Here is a 15,000-nt window from a genome sequence, read left to right as displayed (position 1 = left end):
GTCCTACACTTTGCCCACGATAACCCAACGCAGAGCTACAGGCTTGGGACAGAGCGGCTGGAAAGTGGCCCAGCTGAAAAGGACCTGGGGGTGCTGGTCGACAGCTGGCTGAACAGGAGCCAGCAGTGTCACCAGGTAGCCAAGAAGGCCAAAGGCAGCCTGGCTTGTATGAGGAATAGTGTGTCCAGCAGGACCAGGGAGGGGATCATTCCCCTGTGCTCGGCACTGGTGAGGCCACAACTCGAATTCTGTTTTCAGTTCTGGGCCTCTCATACAAGAAAGTCATTGAGGTGCTGGAGCATGTCCAGAAAAGGGCAATGGAGCTGGTGAAGGGACTGGAGCACAAGCCATGTGAGGAGCAGCTGAGGGAGCTGGGGTTATCTAGCCTGGAGGAAAGGAGGCTCAGGGGAGCCCTTATCACTCTGTACAACTATCTGAGACAAGGTTGTAGCCAGGTGGGGGTAGGTCTCTGCTCCCGGGCAACTAATGATAGAACAAAACACAGCCTTAAGCTGCGCCAGAGGAAGTTTAGGTTGGATATTAGGAAGAATTTCTTCACAGAAAGGGTGGTTAGACATTGGATTGGGCTGCCCAGGGAGGTGGTGGACTCAGCATTCCTGGAGGCATTTAAGACTGGACATGGCACTTAGTGCCATGGTCTAGTTGACAAGGGGATGTTCAGTCATAGATTGGACTTGATGACCTCAGAGGTCTTTTCCAACCTGATTCTGTGATTCTCTGAGAAAAACCCAATCCTACTAGTACTGCCCAAAGTCATTGTAGTCCAGCTGTCATATTTCCACCTGGCTTGTCCAGCTGCTGAGGGCCTGTTTGCCAGCTGAGCAACCAGCCAAATCAAACTCCACAGCAGTAACCACAAGCATGACACTTCCTGCCCAGCTGGCACAGCACACAAAGGTGAGCAGCAGTCACAGGAGGAGCTCAGATCCTCACAGAGGTTGCCATCAGTTTCAGCAAGGGAACTCCAGTATGGCACTGGGCAGGGTTCAGAAACAAGGCTACATTTATTGAAGAAGGGTCACCGAAGAATGGGAGAGAGCACAGGCACTGAGGCTCCACTTCAAGGGCATGAGAAGTCAACGCACTTGGGACTTGTGGTGGAGAGCAGGGAAGAATACCTACAGCACATGAAAAGAGAACCAAGACTATTGTGGCAGTGAGATACAGAAGATGTTTGATATCATCATGAATATCTAAATGCACACACAACCAGAATTTTTAATATAGCTTCTCAAACTTGTGCAGCATTCTAAAATATGTAACAACACTAAATTATCTGCTTTACATTAACTTTCTTTTATTGGTATTACCTGCTCTAAACTTTACCTAATTGGTATTGTTATAGCACATCTCATAAATATATGTATTTACACACACATAGAGAGAGAGACCTTGGTTACTACACCACTTTTTTTTTTAACACATTTTATATAAAAACACACTGATATCACAGTCAGGAAAGAAAAAAAAAAATATTTTTTTCCCTTAACCTTGAAGTAATATATAGACCAGAAGGTCTTTTGCTTATAATATCATTCTCTAAAATACTCAAAAGATCTCTCCGTTATTTCCTGCCACATTTCTGATCTAACTTAGAACACAAAGTATTTCTATAATGAAGATCATACTTTGAAAATGCACTCAAGCCCTTACAGCTGTTTTAGCTAAAATGTCTATTCAACACACAATGCTACATAGCTTTGTCCTCTTATACCTAAAAGCCCTAGAGCTTCTTTCATGACAGCAGGTACAAATGTTCTTTTGAGAGAAGAAATAACAATTTTCTAATGAGGTACTGAATAACTACATGCTAAATATAAGTAAAACCAAAAGCTACTCTCCAAACCACCAATATTTTAAGATACTCTTTCAACAAGATCCAACCTTCAAAGGTCTTTCCAAAGTTGATTTGCAAATGAGAACTTTCCCACTAGCCCAGATTTTCCCACTAGCTACTGCTGCAGTTCCCAGCAGGGAAATAATTTGAAATGTTAATAAAACAGCTAGACCTCCTGTAAAAACAAAGCAGATTGTATTGGAATCTTAACTCAAAGCTAATCCTCTTGCAATTTTTCAAATGTACAGAAAAAGCCCCTTCTCTGATAAAATTTCTGTTTACAATTTCTGCAAATATTTTCTCAAATGTGCTGATTTAAGTACCATCTTTTGAATTCCAAGGTCATCCATCTTCCTGGCAAAAGGTCTAGAATGCACTTTCACTCAGCCATCACCAGATCAGAACTAAATTTATGCCTGGTCACTTCCTAACTGCCTCTTGCAAGCTTTAAAAATCACCTGAGCAGCAACAAGGTTCAGAGAATGGCACCAGTTTTATGTATTCAGCATATTTGCACCCAGGCTACCTGAACAAAGAACAGTGATTGCTCCTCACCAGAGATCACACAAAGCAAGACCTTAGAACCAACAGAAACTGGTGTTGCTGTTTTTTGTAACAGGCCACAGGCTTCGTGTTAAGCTCGTAACACAAGCCTTGGGACTTTGATGAGACCTTTAAGACTTCATAGCAACCTCTCTGAAACCTGGATGCAACAGAGCAGTGAGGAGAGACTTCCAAGATGTGGAAGAGCAGATACAGATGGATCCATTAGTAGCTATTTAGCCTGAGGAGAAACACACAGGTCCAAGCTGCATTAGTAAATACCTCAGCAGCTGGTGGGCAAGGATCATGCTGCAAACACAGGAGATAGGCAGGGAAGAACTTCAGCCAGAAGTCACTGGATTCCCTCCCTCCCAGCCTCCATAAAGGAAACAGTGAGTTCAGAATTAAGTTAATTTATCTTCCTCTAACTAAGACACTGTGTTACTAGGAAGAGAAATAGTAAGCCATTTTATTTATACACACATACATACAGAGACATGCTCTGTTCACCTCACTAAGTCGCCATTTCCAATTTTCACAGACTTGTTTGAGCATTTTGGGTGTTTGCTCACAGCAGCTGGAGTGCATGCACATTTTTTTCCCCATCAGTGAAACCCTGCATTGTAAATCAGCCTCTCCATCTTCTGTTATAGTCCTCTTACTCTGGCTCTGCCCTGCCTATTTCCTTCCTCCAAGTACCCCCCACCATATCCATGTGCATCTGCTTAGATAAGGCAATGTCTCTATTTGCTCAATGACTTCTCATTCTGATAATCTGGATATACATTTATGGGCAGCAAATCCAAGCTTTGCTGCTTTCCATTGCTGCTGATAAAACCACAAATTAAATTCTATGCTGTGAAATGGGGTTAACATGCTTTTAATTTTTGATTAGGTTTTATTTCCACATTATCTATGATAACTCAGTTTGAAAGAAACCATAAACTTAAAACAGAAACAAAGCAGCTTGCTCCATTTTATTTCACTTGCTTGTAATGTTGTCATGTGTTGATGAGAATACCACAAGAAGCAACCAAGTGAAAAAAGGTGACTGGACAAAGAAGTGAGAGGGGACCAATTTTTTTACTTTGTTGCTTTCAGCCTCTCTTAGAACACTAAGGGATTATACTTTCATTCCTGATATGAAACTATTACTTCTGCAGACTGTTAAGGGAATTTATGTACTCAGTTTAAAGGCTATTTAAATACTCCCAAATTAAGTTTCTTATGTAAAGGCAATACTTTATGTACATACACCTACATAACTATTACTTATTACCTATACCAATGCCAATCAACTACAAAATATGAAGTATAACATATACATTTTCTCAAAAGTAAAATATTGGCAGAGTTGACACAAACTTTAGAGAAAAAAATGATTAAGGATACAAATAATGAAAAGCAATAAAATATTTTTCTTAGTTCTGAGATGTTATTTTAAAACAGCTCCTTTATTACCAATGTAAATTTTTCAGCATCAAAATTGAAATATTGCTATGGAACAAAAACTGAGAAAAGCTTTGAAAAACAGACTGAGAATTAAGACTTCTTCCTGCTGTAGACTGCTGCTTTGCAGCAATCATTGCTAAATCAAACATGCCAGTGTCTGGTGCACCACAGTTCAGAGTTTAACACAGGAATTTAAACCATGTGCGGTTTCAATTCAACTTCTTACCTCAGGCTGTGAACTGTAATTAGGAAGAAGCTGGCACACATTTATCTCCGTTGCCCTTGCATAGGAACATCCCTACACCTTAAAAACACTCTGAAAAAACTAACAGGACAAGCATTTTCTCTTCCCTTTGTCCATCATGTCCTGATGCTAAGGAGCCACTCTCAGAGGTCCCATGTGATCTGGTTTGCTCTTTTAAGTTTTTGCTAACTCTTGCATTATTCCCATTATTTTGCCATAACTAATCACATACACACTTGTTTGGAATACGAGAGACACTGCCAGCATATATAAAGGCTCTTTCCAATTTAAAAACTCAGTCACATCCCTTGCTTAAACGTACATCCTCCAGACAAAATTCCCACCTTGAAGAAATAAGATGAAGTGATTTTTAGCAATCTTTGCATTGCACAAATAAACTGAAAAGATAGTTATTTGCTGTCATTAACTTTTTGGTGTTAAAATCATCATGAGAGGACTTTCTTTTACTCTTTTCATAGTTTTTCTAAAGTGACTTTACTGCTTGACATATTTATCTAAAATGTTTTAAAGTGGGAAAGAAGATAGCATAACAATGCAAATACATCAAATGGTTTGATTCCGATTGTGGCACAATTAGAAGGCTGAATTATTCCTTTTACATGTATACACCCCAAGTTACTGCATTCCTTTTTCCTCATTTGCAAAGGCAGAATATAAAAGTCATTACGAGAGACCTAGAATTTTAACTATTTTCAGATCTTCACAACATGTACATAAACACAGTACTACCACAATATATGCCAGAATTAAAGCCTCTTATAAAAATATTAAAATACTTTTAAGTGTTTGGTTTGCTGCAGTATTAATGAACTCAGTTACAACATCTAAAGATACTTTATTTATAACTTCCCTATGATCAGTCATACCATGTCAGCATCTAAGGAAGCTGTCCTGAAAACAAGCAGTATCAGAAAACTAATGTTACATAGTTATAAATGATGACATATAAGAATTATTACAACAGTCTTCTGGGGGTTGGGGGGAAGTAACTTCCCTTCTCCATTTTTTAAACTACTTTGAATTCACAACCTCAACACACTCATGCTCATCTAATGGGGGTGATGACCTTTGGTTGTACCATACACTTATCATTGCACTCTCCAAAACTGCAGCCCTGTTGCCTCCAAAGTAATGAGCTTTTATTTTATGTATTGTTTATTTCTAGAATCCATATTTTTGTCTTCCTGCAACCCCACATGGCAGCTCTGGCACACTTATCTTTGAGTCCTCAGCAGTGTTATAATGGTGGGCACTAGTGGTGGCTAATCCAAGGCCAGAGAAGCTGGAAAAAGATGCAAAACACCAAAATTAAATGGAAGGCTCAAGGTCTTCTTACAAGGGAGGTCAGCAACATTCAGGGATTGTAGCAAAAGAGAAGCGGCAAAGCCCCCAGGGCAGATGTACAACTGCTGGTCAAGTCTTTGAATGGACTCACAGGAAAAAAAAACAATATACCAGAAAAAATGATGGATCAAATTAACAACAAAAATTTCACTGTCAAACTTATCTGGTAGTTGCTCAGTTGCTTAGTATGGTAAACTCACACTGAGTTTACAATTTGTTATCTTTGGACATAATGGTCACAAATGTGTCTTAAAATTAGACTTACCATTGCATCCGACTAGGCTTAGATTGCCACGCTCTCTCCTACGAATCCTCCTGAAATAGATGAAACTTTGCATACAAGTGTCTTTATTTCAAACAACAAAGGAAAATTAAAACAACAGCATTTGGTTCAATGAAATATTATCCCCAAAATAAATGTACTCCATTGACGTGTCCCAAAACTGCAAAACCCAATCCAAACTGCATTCTAAGCCAATCACCAGTGATCGATGTGTAGTACGAATTCCACACACCACACGCTGATGCATGGAAAAAACTAATGAAAACAACAAAACTTTTGAAATAAATTTGTGGTTTCGCTTCGTACATATTTAGCTGTGTTTCATTTTATTGTTTCTTTTAGTTGTAGTTTTTAAAAATACTGTTTTTTCCAAGCCTGGCAAAGCACAAGATGAGGATTAAGACAAGGAGCTGTTGCAGAGAAAGTACAAATGGAGGAGAAGAGAGTGTGATCTACTTACACTTTATCTCAAGTTTTCATAATGCTACAATTAGGACAAGATATGTCACCCTGTGAGACACAAGCTAGTGAGAGTTATTTTGGAAACACAAAATTAGACCAAAATGATCACTTTAAAAGAACAATATCTTTATTCTCAAGACAAGTATTCTCACTACACAAAACTGACTTTTCTGGCTTCAGAAATAAACATTAGAAAATACAGTTATTTTATTTTTCAATAATAAGAACAGGATAAATAAAATTTGTCAAGCTTTGTAGCAACATTTTTAGATAAACTAATCAATTCTCAACAACACTTGTTTTAGACAACTGGGGAAAAATAAGTATTGTCTATTGAATAAATAGTTTCAACCCAGTTTTTAGATGCTGGATTTACTAAACTTGATTTAGCAATGAGAATGCACTACTTAAAAGTAACTGATCCATACTAAAGACCAAAGTAATTATGCAACAGGTATCTGGTGATTTAAAATATAGTGGTAGCCTCAGCTCACTTCTTCATAACTCTATCTCACATTTTAAGTCTACTTGAGATCCACATATTGTGTTTTCACATCCAGCTTCTCCAAGAGCCTTGACTGGCTGATGTGCCCAGATTATGTCTGCCCACAACAGCAATATCCAGCTTATTACAAAGTTCCCAGTTCCCAGGACTGCTCATTTCTGATTAAAGAGTATCTCTATGAAATGCATAGAGAAGCAACTTCCAGTATGCTGGAAGGAACTACCAAAATCACTGGGTCATCTTCTCAACAACGTTGACACAATCCAAGACTTACAAGTTGCTATACGGCAAACATTTCTGGGAAACAAACAAACAGAAAAATTAAAATCTCTAATTAACATTAAAAAAAGAGAGGCAATGCTAGTGGAATTTGATTACATGTCTAGGACCAGTATCATGGACTTGGACACCAGCATGTGCTGAAACACCATGTTACTAATACACGAAACAGGTCACCCGAAGCAATAGACTACCTTAAAAAAAATATCAGATACTATTATCTGTCAAGATAATTTTTGTTCTTTTGAGCTAGAACTCATAACAATATCATGAACCTCCTGGTCTTACTCAAGTTTCCCTGACACTGCTAAAATTTTACAACATTCACCTGAGAATAGATTCTGGCAACAGGGATCTGTCATACTGTGCCTTGTGACACCAGGAAAAAGAACTTGAAAGAAAGTTTAAGCCTCTGATCTCCTCAGGGCTCCCTCTTTCATAAAAATGCTGAATTGTGACTGCTATGCTAAAAAGAAAAATCATTTAATGACCCAGACAGCCTCACTCTAACCAAATCACCATGTGTTTGCTTTGTAACTCAGAGTTACTTGGCAGCAGTCAACTGGCATGCTGATACCTGCATATTAGTAAAACTTAAAAGCAATGCTTCCCTTTTAACCAGTTGCCTTCCAAGTCCATCAGTCTGTTGCTCCTTAATATTCTGCAAAAGAGATGTGAAGCTACCAGCCAGCCCTTACACATCGAAGCCTTGCAAGGCCTATAATCCTGTGACTGATACTTGCACAAGGCAGGTTGAAATAATAAGCTTAAAATTCCTCAGGCATCTAATTCTTACTTGACAGGTAAGTGAATTACTGAACTACTACATAAGCATGAGAACAGAAACTTTAAAACAAAGCTACTTGTTCACAACAACAGATGAAATAATACGAATTCTTAAGATTCATGATTCTTTAAATCCCAGGCTCATTTTGGCATCAAAACTCAGACCTGCAGATGGCATCAAAGTCTACAAGAAAAGTAGCATTTCAGGCATGCCCATTCCTTTAGTATTTTGCATTCCCTAGAATGCTTCTCCTCTGTCATCATTACCTTACTGTTCCTGGGTTCATGAAAGCTCTTCTCAAACACACACCTCTACTGATTCACAGTGCACTCGCATTTAATAGTTAACTCCAGTTTCACGGCTCCTGCCTGAGACAGGTACAGGAGTGCCACATGTTAGATCACCCTGTTTGGATCTAGGCTCACAGATATTGTCAGGCTCATGCAGACTATCAGATGCTTCAAGTGATCTACTGAGGTGACCTTGAAAATCTAAGAGCTGCCACACTAATTTAGATCAAACCCACACCTAGGCCAGTATTACATCACTGGGTGCCAGAAACGTTTGTTAGATATGACTATACAAGTGGGTCACTGTATTAGGACAAACGTACTTGACAGGACTTGGAAAATCAAATTGCATTAACAGTAGCATACTGAAAAAGTACCAATGGTTCTAGTGTCCCATCTTATCCTTCTTAAAGGATAGAAGTAGCACTTCCATTGTACCCATCTCCAGGCAACTACCTAAGAACCTCCTCTATAATGGTTTTGCACAAACATATACTTCTCGGTCTGTGATGAAGGAGTAACATCACATACAGGTGATCACCAACAGGAAGGTAGCAAGCAGGAGACAAACAATTATTTAACAGAGCAATGACTGGAGTGAGAGGTGAGGTTACAGGAAACAGATCAAGGCAAAGGGAAAAAAGGTGTTCCCAGAGAGTTTTCTTTAGAAACACAAATACAAAACCAATATAATTTTAATACAGTTTGAAAAGTAGTAAACAATTGATTTTAATATCAGAATTTAAGGTACAGATACTATAGCTGGACAGCTCTGACCTTTATCACTGTGACAAGAACAATAGAGATATTAAATTTTTTCCTCAGGGATAGGAAAATATAATTGACCTCTAACTATGGAATTCTCCCTTCCATTTTAGAAAACTTCAAACTAAGCATTGACAATAGCTCAAGGCAACTGAAGCCCTTGATTCTTTTAAGCTCCTACATTCAAATTATTGACTTTTCATCGACTAGCTTCAGTTGAGGAAAAAACAGTGAGGCACCAATACTGTCAAGAAGCATTATTTCACCAGGGCCTATTCAGCGCTTTGCCTTTAACCAACAACCTCAAGATAAGATTCCTTTAGCATTAACACTCAAAGAGGCTTCCCTAGCAGAACATGACTTCATTATGCAGGACATCAACATAAAAGTCAAAAGTCTGCCAGCTGCTTTGCCAGACAAAAACAGAATATGTGGTATTTAGACATATACACTGTTTAAATCACAGGATTTCCAAACATGTAGCCTAAAATAAAAGTAATACATAGAAAATGCAAAAAGTTACTACCTTTGCAGAGGTTCACTTGGAAATTTAGACCACCTTTTTCAGCCAAAAGACTTGTTCAGAATGTCTTCCTTTAAACACAGAAACTTTTTCTATGGTTATCTTAGGCTCAGACACAGACTGCTGCAATTCTGTTCTGTAAGATGTGCTTTATTATACTACCCTTATTTTTTCCAGCCACTTCTCCCCATACCTTCTCTGCACATTTTCAGAAATCCATCCAAACACAATAGTTTCCAAAAGCAGAATTCATCCTAAAAGGCATTACTAGGTTAGAAAGGTGGACATAGGAAAAAGACTGCTACCAAAGCTCTGCTAGCTTCAAACAGCACCACCCCTCTTACAATATGCTATAATTGTTGACAGGTTAAAAGTGGAAAATGAGAAAACAAGGATAAGGGTCTTAGAGATTAAAAAAAAAAAAAAATGTTGCTAGGAAAACCAGGAAGCAAGGGCTATCACTTCAAATATATAAAACCAACAGTACTTTAAAGATATGAATATTTGGAAGTGTAATGACAGGTAGAGAGACAGTTTTTTGTTCCTTCAAATATTAATAAAAGATTTTTCTTTTAAACAGCCTAGTAAAACAGGGACCATTCCCAAAGTCCCTAAAGGCAATTAGAACAGAATTAGTTATTGATTATTAAAATATAGGCTAGATTACAAACGCGAGAGTCTGGTAGAATCACAACAGAAGGAACTAGTAATAAAAGGGAACAATTATGAATACAACTGCTATATAGTTACATTTGCATTTTTAATGGACCTGTCCTGTTCTTCTGTAGAGAACTGAGATCACCTCATTTGCTTTCACTAGATATTGGCAAAACTTTAGGTTCTATCCTTCTGAGCCTATCCTAGTCCTCTTCAAAAATACAAGACCACCTCAGACTGTGATTGTTTATGGTCATTCTCATACAGAAAGCCCAAGAGGTCTACCTGTAGCCTTTGGTCAGTGAACAGAATACATTCAGGCAATAACCATGGGCACAGGAACTATCTAATAGACGCTGCTTTAAAAAAAAAAAACAAAACCAACTTATTGAAAGAGGCTGAAAAACACTGTGGTAGAGAAACGCTAACAAACAAAAGCAGTGAATGATTTTCACACATTTCAGATTCCACAGTAATGTCATATATCTAAAACCTTGATAGCTGTATAATACTTGTGGGTCCAAGAAGTTAGTCACCTGGAAGTGCACAAAACAGAAATGTTGCACTTCCCGTATTACCTTACACAGATACTCTTAACCACTGCAAAGTAGTATCAGGTGGTCTCTACCACCTGTTCTAAAGTACTGCTTAAAGACAAAACCAAAAAACAAACTCCACAAGAAAACTGAATTCTGAAAAGTCAATCCTGGTATTTGGATTTATACATTTGTATTGAAGTAAAGAACCCTCTCTCCATAGGTCCACGCATCATCATCTGAATATTTTTACATACAGAATGCTTTCTTTTGATTTTGGATAAAAATGTACAGCTAATGTGTTAAAGATGACAAATCTCTAACTGGGTATTCACTTGGTTTTTTGTCATATTCACTTAGAAATAAGGTCAACCAAAAAAAGTATCCAAGATGGAAGTTTGTTTCAGTTGAAGCCAATACTAGTCTGAATACAAAGAAGAGCCTACCATTCTGCTGAATGTAAAAGGTAGGCATACTTGAGGCCCTAGTGCTTAGTGCTCCATTACCTAATGCTAAGTAAAGGACAGTAAACAGACTTGGCTATCTCTAAGCAAATTTACCTCCGAACAGACTCAGGCATCTGTCAAAAACACTACTTCACAGATCTTTCTCAATGCACATCTCAACTTCAAGGAGAAATAATTCCCAGAGGACCCAAATTAACCATTTTGATTAATCTTCTGTCCAACTCAAAAAATATGTAAGTAGCTTGCACACACCACATTCAAGTCCCTCCATTAAAACCAAAATCAAGTGCTAACTGTTATCTTAAAGTGGAATATTATTCTATTTCAGTAGCCTGGATGTTTGAATTCAAAGTAAGGCCATAGCATATAGTTTATGATTGCATGCAATTATAGATATAGTCCCAATTTAAGACAACGTGCTTTCTCTTCAGAATGAGACACTTAGCTTCTACTTTCTTATTTTTCCCTCTTATTACACAAAACATACAATTCACCTCTACCAGTTCTCATCATTTTCTTAGGGGGTCAACACTGAGCAGTTTCAGGACCAATCTCACAGCGTTCTTCAGCAATTAAAGTCATAACAGACAAAAAGCTATTCAATTAAAGTGTACTATAATTTTTTCTTCTTCTTTTGTCATCATCTTAATACTCTTCAAACAAAGGCCTGTGAGTAAGCTACAATACAATATAACTCTCCTAGCCAATTCCAGAAGAGGAATCCTGCAGTTCCTTTGAAGCACATTGTTACTAGCAACAATGGAAGTTGCTCCATATAAAGCAATGACCTGGCAGAGAAAAGTCTTCCTAAGAATCACAGTTTAAAAAAAAACCACAACTTTGGATTCAAAAATAAGTCACAATTTTCATGTAGTGAACAAGTTCACTAGAGGGAACTTGCAGTATAGAATTTCCACCCCTCAAATCAACATTTTTGCTTGCAGCTACTGTGCATTTGATGTGCATCACAGATACCATATGGCTCTAAAACACTAGTGTATGCTGTTGCAGTTGAAGTTAAAGCAAAGCTAGGAACAGTACAAAAGAGATACTTTTGCTGACATTTCTTCTGAAATAATGTCCTGTACTGACTTTATTTTGGGGGCCTCAACTGTTTAGTCATATGCAAGGAGACTTAAAAACTTGAAAGGAGTTTTGCTTTCATGAAGAAGCATAAAAAAAGAGTAGGAGGTCTCCATAGCATAAAAGTGGTTTGAAGAGAAAACATACATGGCAGAAATGAAGTGATGGCTCTTGTCTACTGCAGCAAAACCACTTGTTTCATGAGGCAACTGAACAGATTGGAGCATTGCATCTGGAAATGTCGACTCAGTAAGGCAAATGGCCAGCTACTGACTGTGCAGCCTGACTTAACAGTAGCCAATTTCTTCAGCAAACACAAAGAGTACCAGTTCTGTGCTTAATAAGTGTCTGTGAAAGCAAACTTTTAACAAACTCATTCAGCAAGACATCCCAAAGCAGCCCCACTATGAAGTGTATTAAATGCTCTACTACCTAAGCAGAACAGAAGTTTATTAATAACCTTGTGGTTAAGACTTAACTGAAAGCTACAAAAATCATTCTGAACCTAGAGTTACAATGAAATTTAACCTATTTCCATTTTCAAAGTACCAAAACAAATCCATGCAATATTACAAACTGAATTTCCAAAAGGACACAAGGGAATTAATGGCTACATATATTGTACAGCAAATTTGTTTCCATTGCAATAACTTCAAATTCAAACAACTGAAAGCATAGTGCAGCCTTCATACAATGCTGGAGGAAACAGTGGTAAGGGAAGAGGATGTGAACAGAAGTTAGCTATCAAAGTCTGATCACTGCTACACCAGCTCCTCATCACACGTTATCTTTACCCATCTTAAAAGGGGGAAAAAAGTCCATTCATCATAACTACAAAAAAACCCCCCAAACACTTCACAGTCACAGATGTATTATTATTTCTTCCACTAGAAGTCATAAAGAAAAAGACCTTACCCCTCGAATCAACTGCCATATTTGCCATAGCACATAGCAACATCTCTACCTCACCACATACATATCTATCCATCCACCATGCCCTACTTTCCAGTTCTAAGGACTAAGAGAGGGGAATGAGTGACATCAGGACATGTTTCCCTGCCAGACCAAAGCAGGTAAACGGGATCCCCAAACAACAAAAACAAAGACAAGACTATTGGCAACTTAATGAGTCACCAATAAAGTCCCACTGAACAAGACACAGTGAAAGCTGGTGACAGAAGCATGTAATACTACAAGGAGTAAAAAATTAAATAATCCAAAACTAGAAAAAGAGTGAAGTGTGAACACTACAGAGATGGAAGAATGTTCCTTCATAGTTCAGTGAAAACAGGGTATCACGAGAATGGGAAAATCCACTGGACAGTGACAAGAACATGAAGGGCTAGCAGAAGACGAGGAGGGGAAAACAAATCACAACTTCTGTCACTGGCAATCAGACACATCTGGGAAGGGGAAATAATCTGATGGTACCGAGCAGGATGAGAAAAGGACTGCCCACAGATGGGACAATGCCACCAGAAAGAAACCTCGGAACGGAAAGCACAGGGAAAGAAGACCACGAAGATAAGAGAACTGTAGGGAGAACCCAGAGGAACATGAGAGCTGTGCAGACCCCGACAACCCGGGGGTTCTCGGAGCCGGAGTGCCCGGCGCGGGTTCCCGCGGGGCACCAGCGGCCCGGCCCGAAGGATGCTGAGTCCCGCGCCCGGGCTGGGGACGGTCCTGGAGGGCCCGGCCCGGGCGGGGGCTGTGTCGGGCCGGGAGAGCCGCCGCCTGTCCCGCCGGCGGCGAGAGCCCCGTGCGAGGAGCGGCGGGGCCGGGACCGCCCGCACGGGCGCCGCGGGGCGGCGGGAGGGACGCGCGAGGGACGGGCAGGCAGCGCAGGGGTCCCGGGGGGAGGCTCCGTCCCGGCGGGTCAGTGATCCCCGTACTCACTTTTTGTGGGGCGCCGAGTGCTTGTCCCTCCTGCCGGCCGCCGCGGACTGCTTGGGCCGCCGCCTGCGGGCCTGCAGAGCCAGCACTGCCGGGAGAACAGAACAGCCGGGAGCCGGCGTGAGCGGCGGCGGCCGCGCAGCCCCCCCCGCTCGCTTCCCCCCCCTGCCCGCCCGGCCGGTACAGCGCGGTACCTTTGCGCGAGTTCATCTCCCCGCGCTGCGCGCTGCTCGGCGGGCGCGCCGCTCCCCAGCTCGCCCGGTCCCGTTCCCGGCCCCGCTCCCGATCCCTTTCCCGGTGCCGTCGCCGCCAGCACCGTCCGGCAGCATCGGCACCGCCGCCCCGCGCCGCCGCTGCGCAGGCGCGGCGGGGCCGCGGCCGGAAAGGCGCGGGCGGGGCGGGGCGCGGCAGGTGGCGGCGGGACGGGCGCACCTGAGGGGCAGCGGAGCGGCCCCGCCGCGGGGCAACGTGTGCCGCTGAGGGGAGGCTTTGTGGGGCTGCCGGGCCGAATGGGAATGGATTTCGCCAAGTTTTGGGTGATGGTGGGAGCAGCGAAGCGGTCCGCCCTGTTGCTGTGCCACGTCGGGAGCTGTGGCGAAGGGCAGGGCAGAGAAGTATCCGGCTGGCCCCTCGGCAGCAGCTGGGGCGAGATCGGCTTTAGCTCGTCCCGAGACCTGTGTGGGGTGAGATGCCAGAACCAATTACCCTCATGGCCAAATCCAGGGAAATTAGATTTCCCTAATTCTGATTCTCGCTAAGTTGTTTGATTATCGTGACAGACAACTCCTGTTTTTTTCCTGCCAGCCAACCTGCCAACAACGTCTTGTTGTCCATGGTGCCAGGCACTACTAAGATTTAGCCGAGTAATGACACATGGAACACTGCCCCTTCTTACTTGTGCTGTGCACAGCATGGCTCGATGCTTGACAGTGTTACGATTGAAATGTTGTGCCATCTATACCTTAATGCCTGGTGCAGGTTATGATCTGGGTCATATCCAAAACTCCA

The 15,000-nt window shown here is 41.0% G+C and overlaps 1 protein-coding gene across 3 annotated transcripts in view; it reads right to left on the bottom strand.

Annotated features, from left to right (window-relative positions):
- Positions 1–14,360, bottom strand: part of SRPK2 (SRSF protein kinase 2) — a 141,423-nt gene extending 127,063 nt beyond the window's left edge. Inside the window, exons 1-2 of one of the 3 annotated variants that reach the window (XM_064656770.1) lie at positions 14,187–14,360; positions 13,996–14,080 (exon numbers count right to left, since the gene is read on the bottom strand). In XM_064656770.1, the coding sequence (XP_064512840.1) occupies positions 13,996–14,080; positions 14,187–14,202 (101 nt within the window). In that variant the 5' untranslated portion in view covers positions 14,203–14,360. Of the gene's footprint in view, positions 1–13,995; positions 14,081–14,186 lie in introns of those variants that run through there. The other 2 variants (XM_064656767.1, XM_064656769.1) reach the window with 2 other exon arrangements.
- Positions 14,361–15,000: the final 640 nt, after the last annotated feature.

This window comes from Pseudopipra pipra, chromosome 5, assembly GCF_036250125.1.
Source record: "Pseudopipra pipra isolate bDixPip1 chromosome 5, bDixPip1.hap1, whole genome shotgun sequence".
Taxonomy (NCBI): domain Eukaryota; kingdom Metazoa; phylum Chordata; class Aves; order Passeriformes; family Pipridae; genus Pseudopipra; species Pseudopipra pipra.
This window is presented reverse-complemented; position numbering and strand designations above follow the sequence as displayed.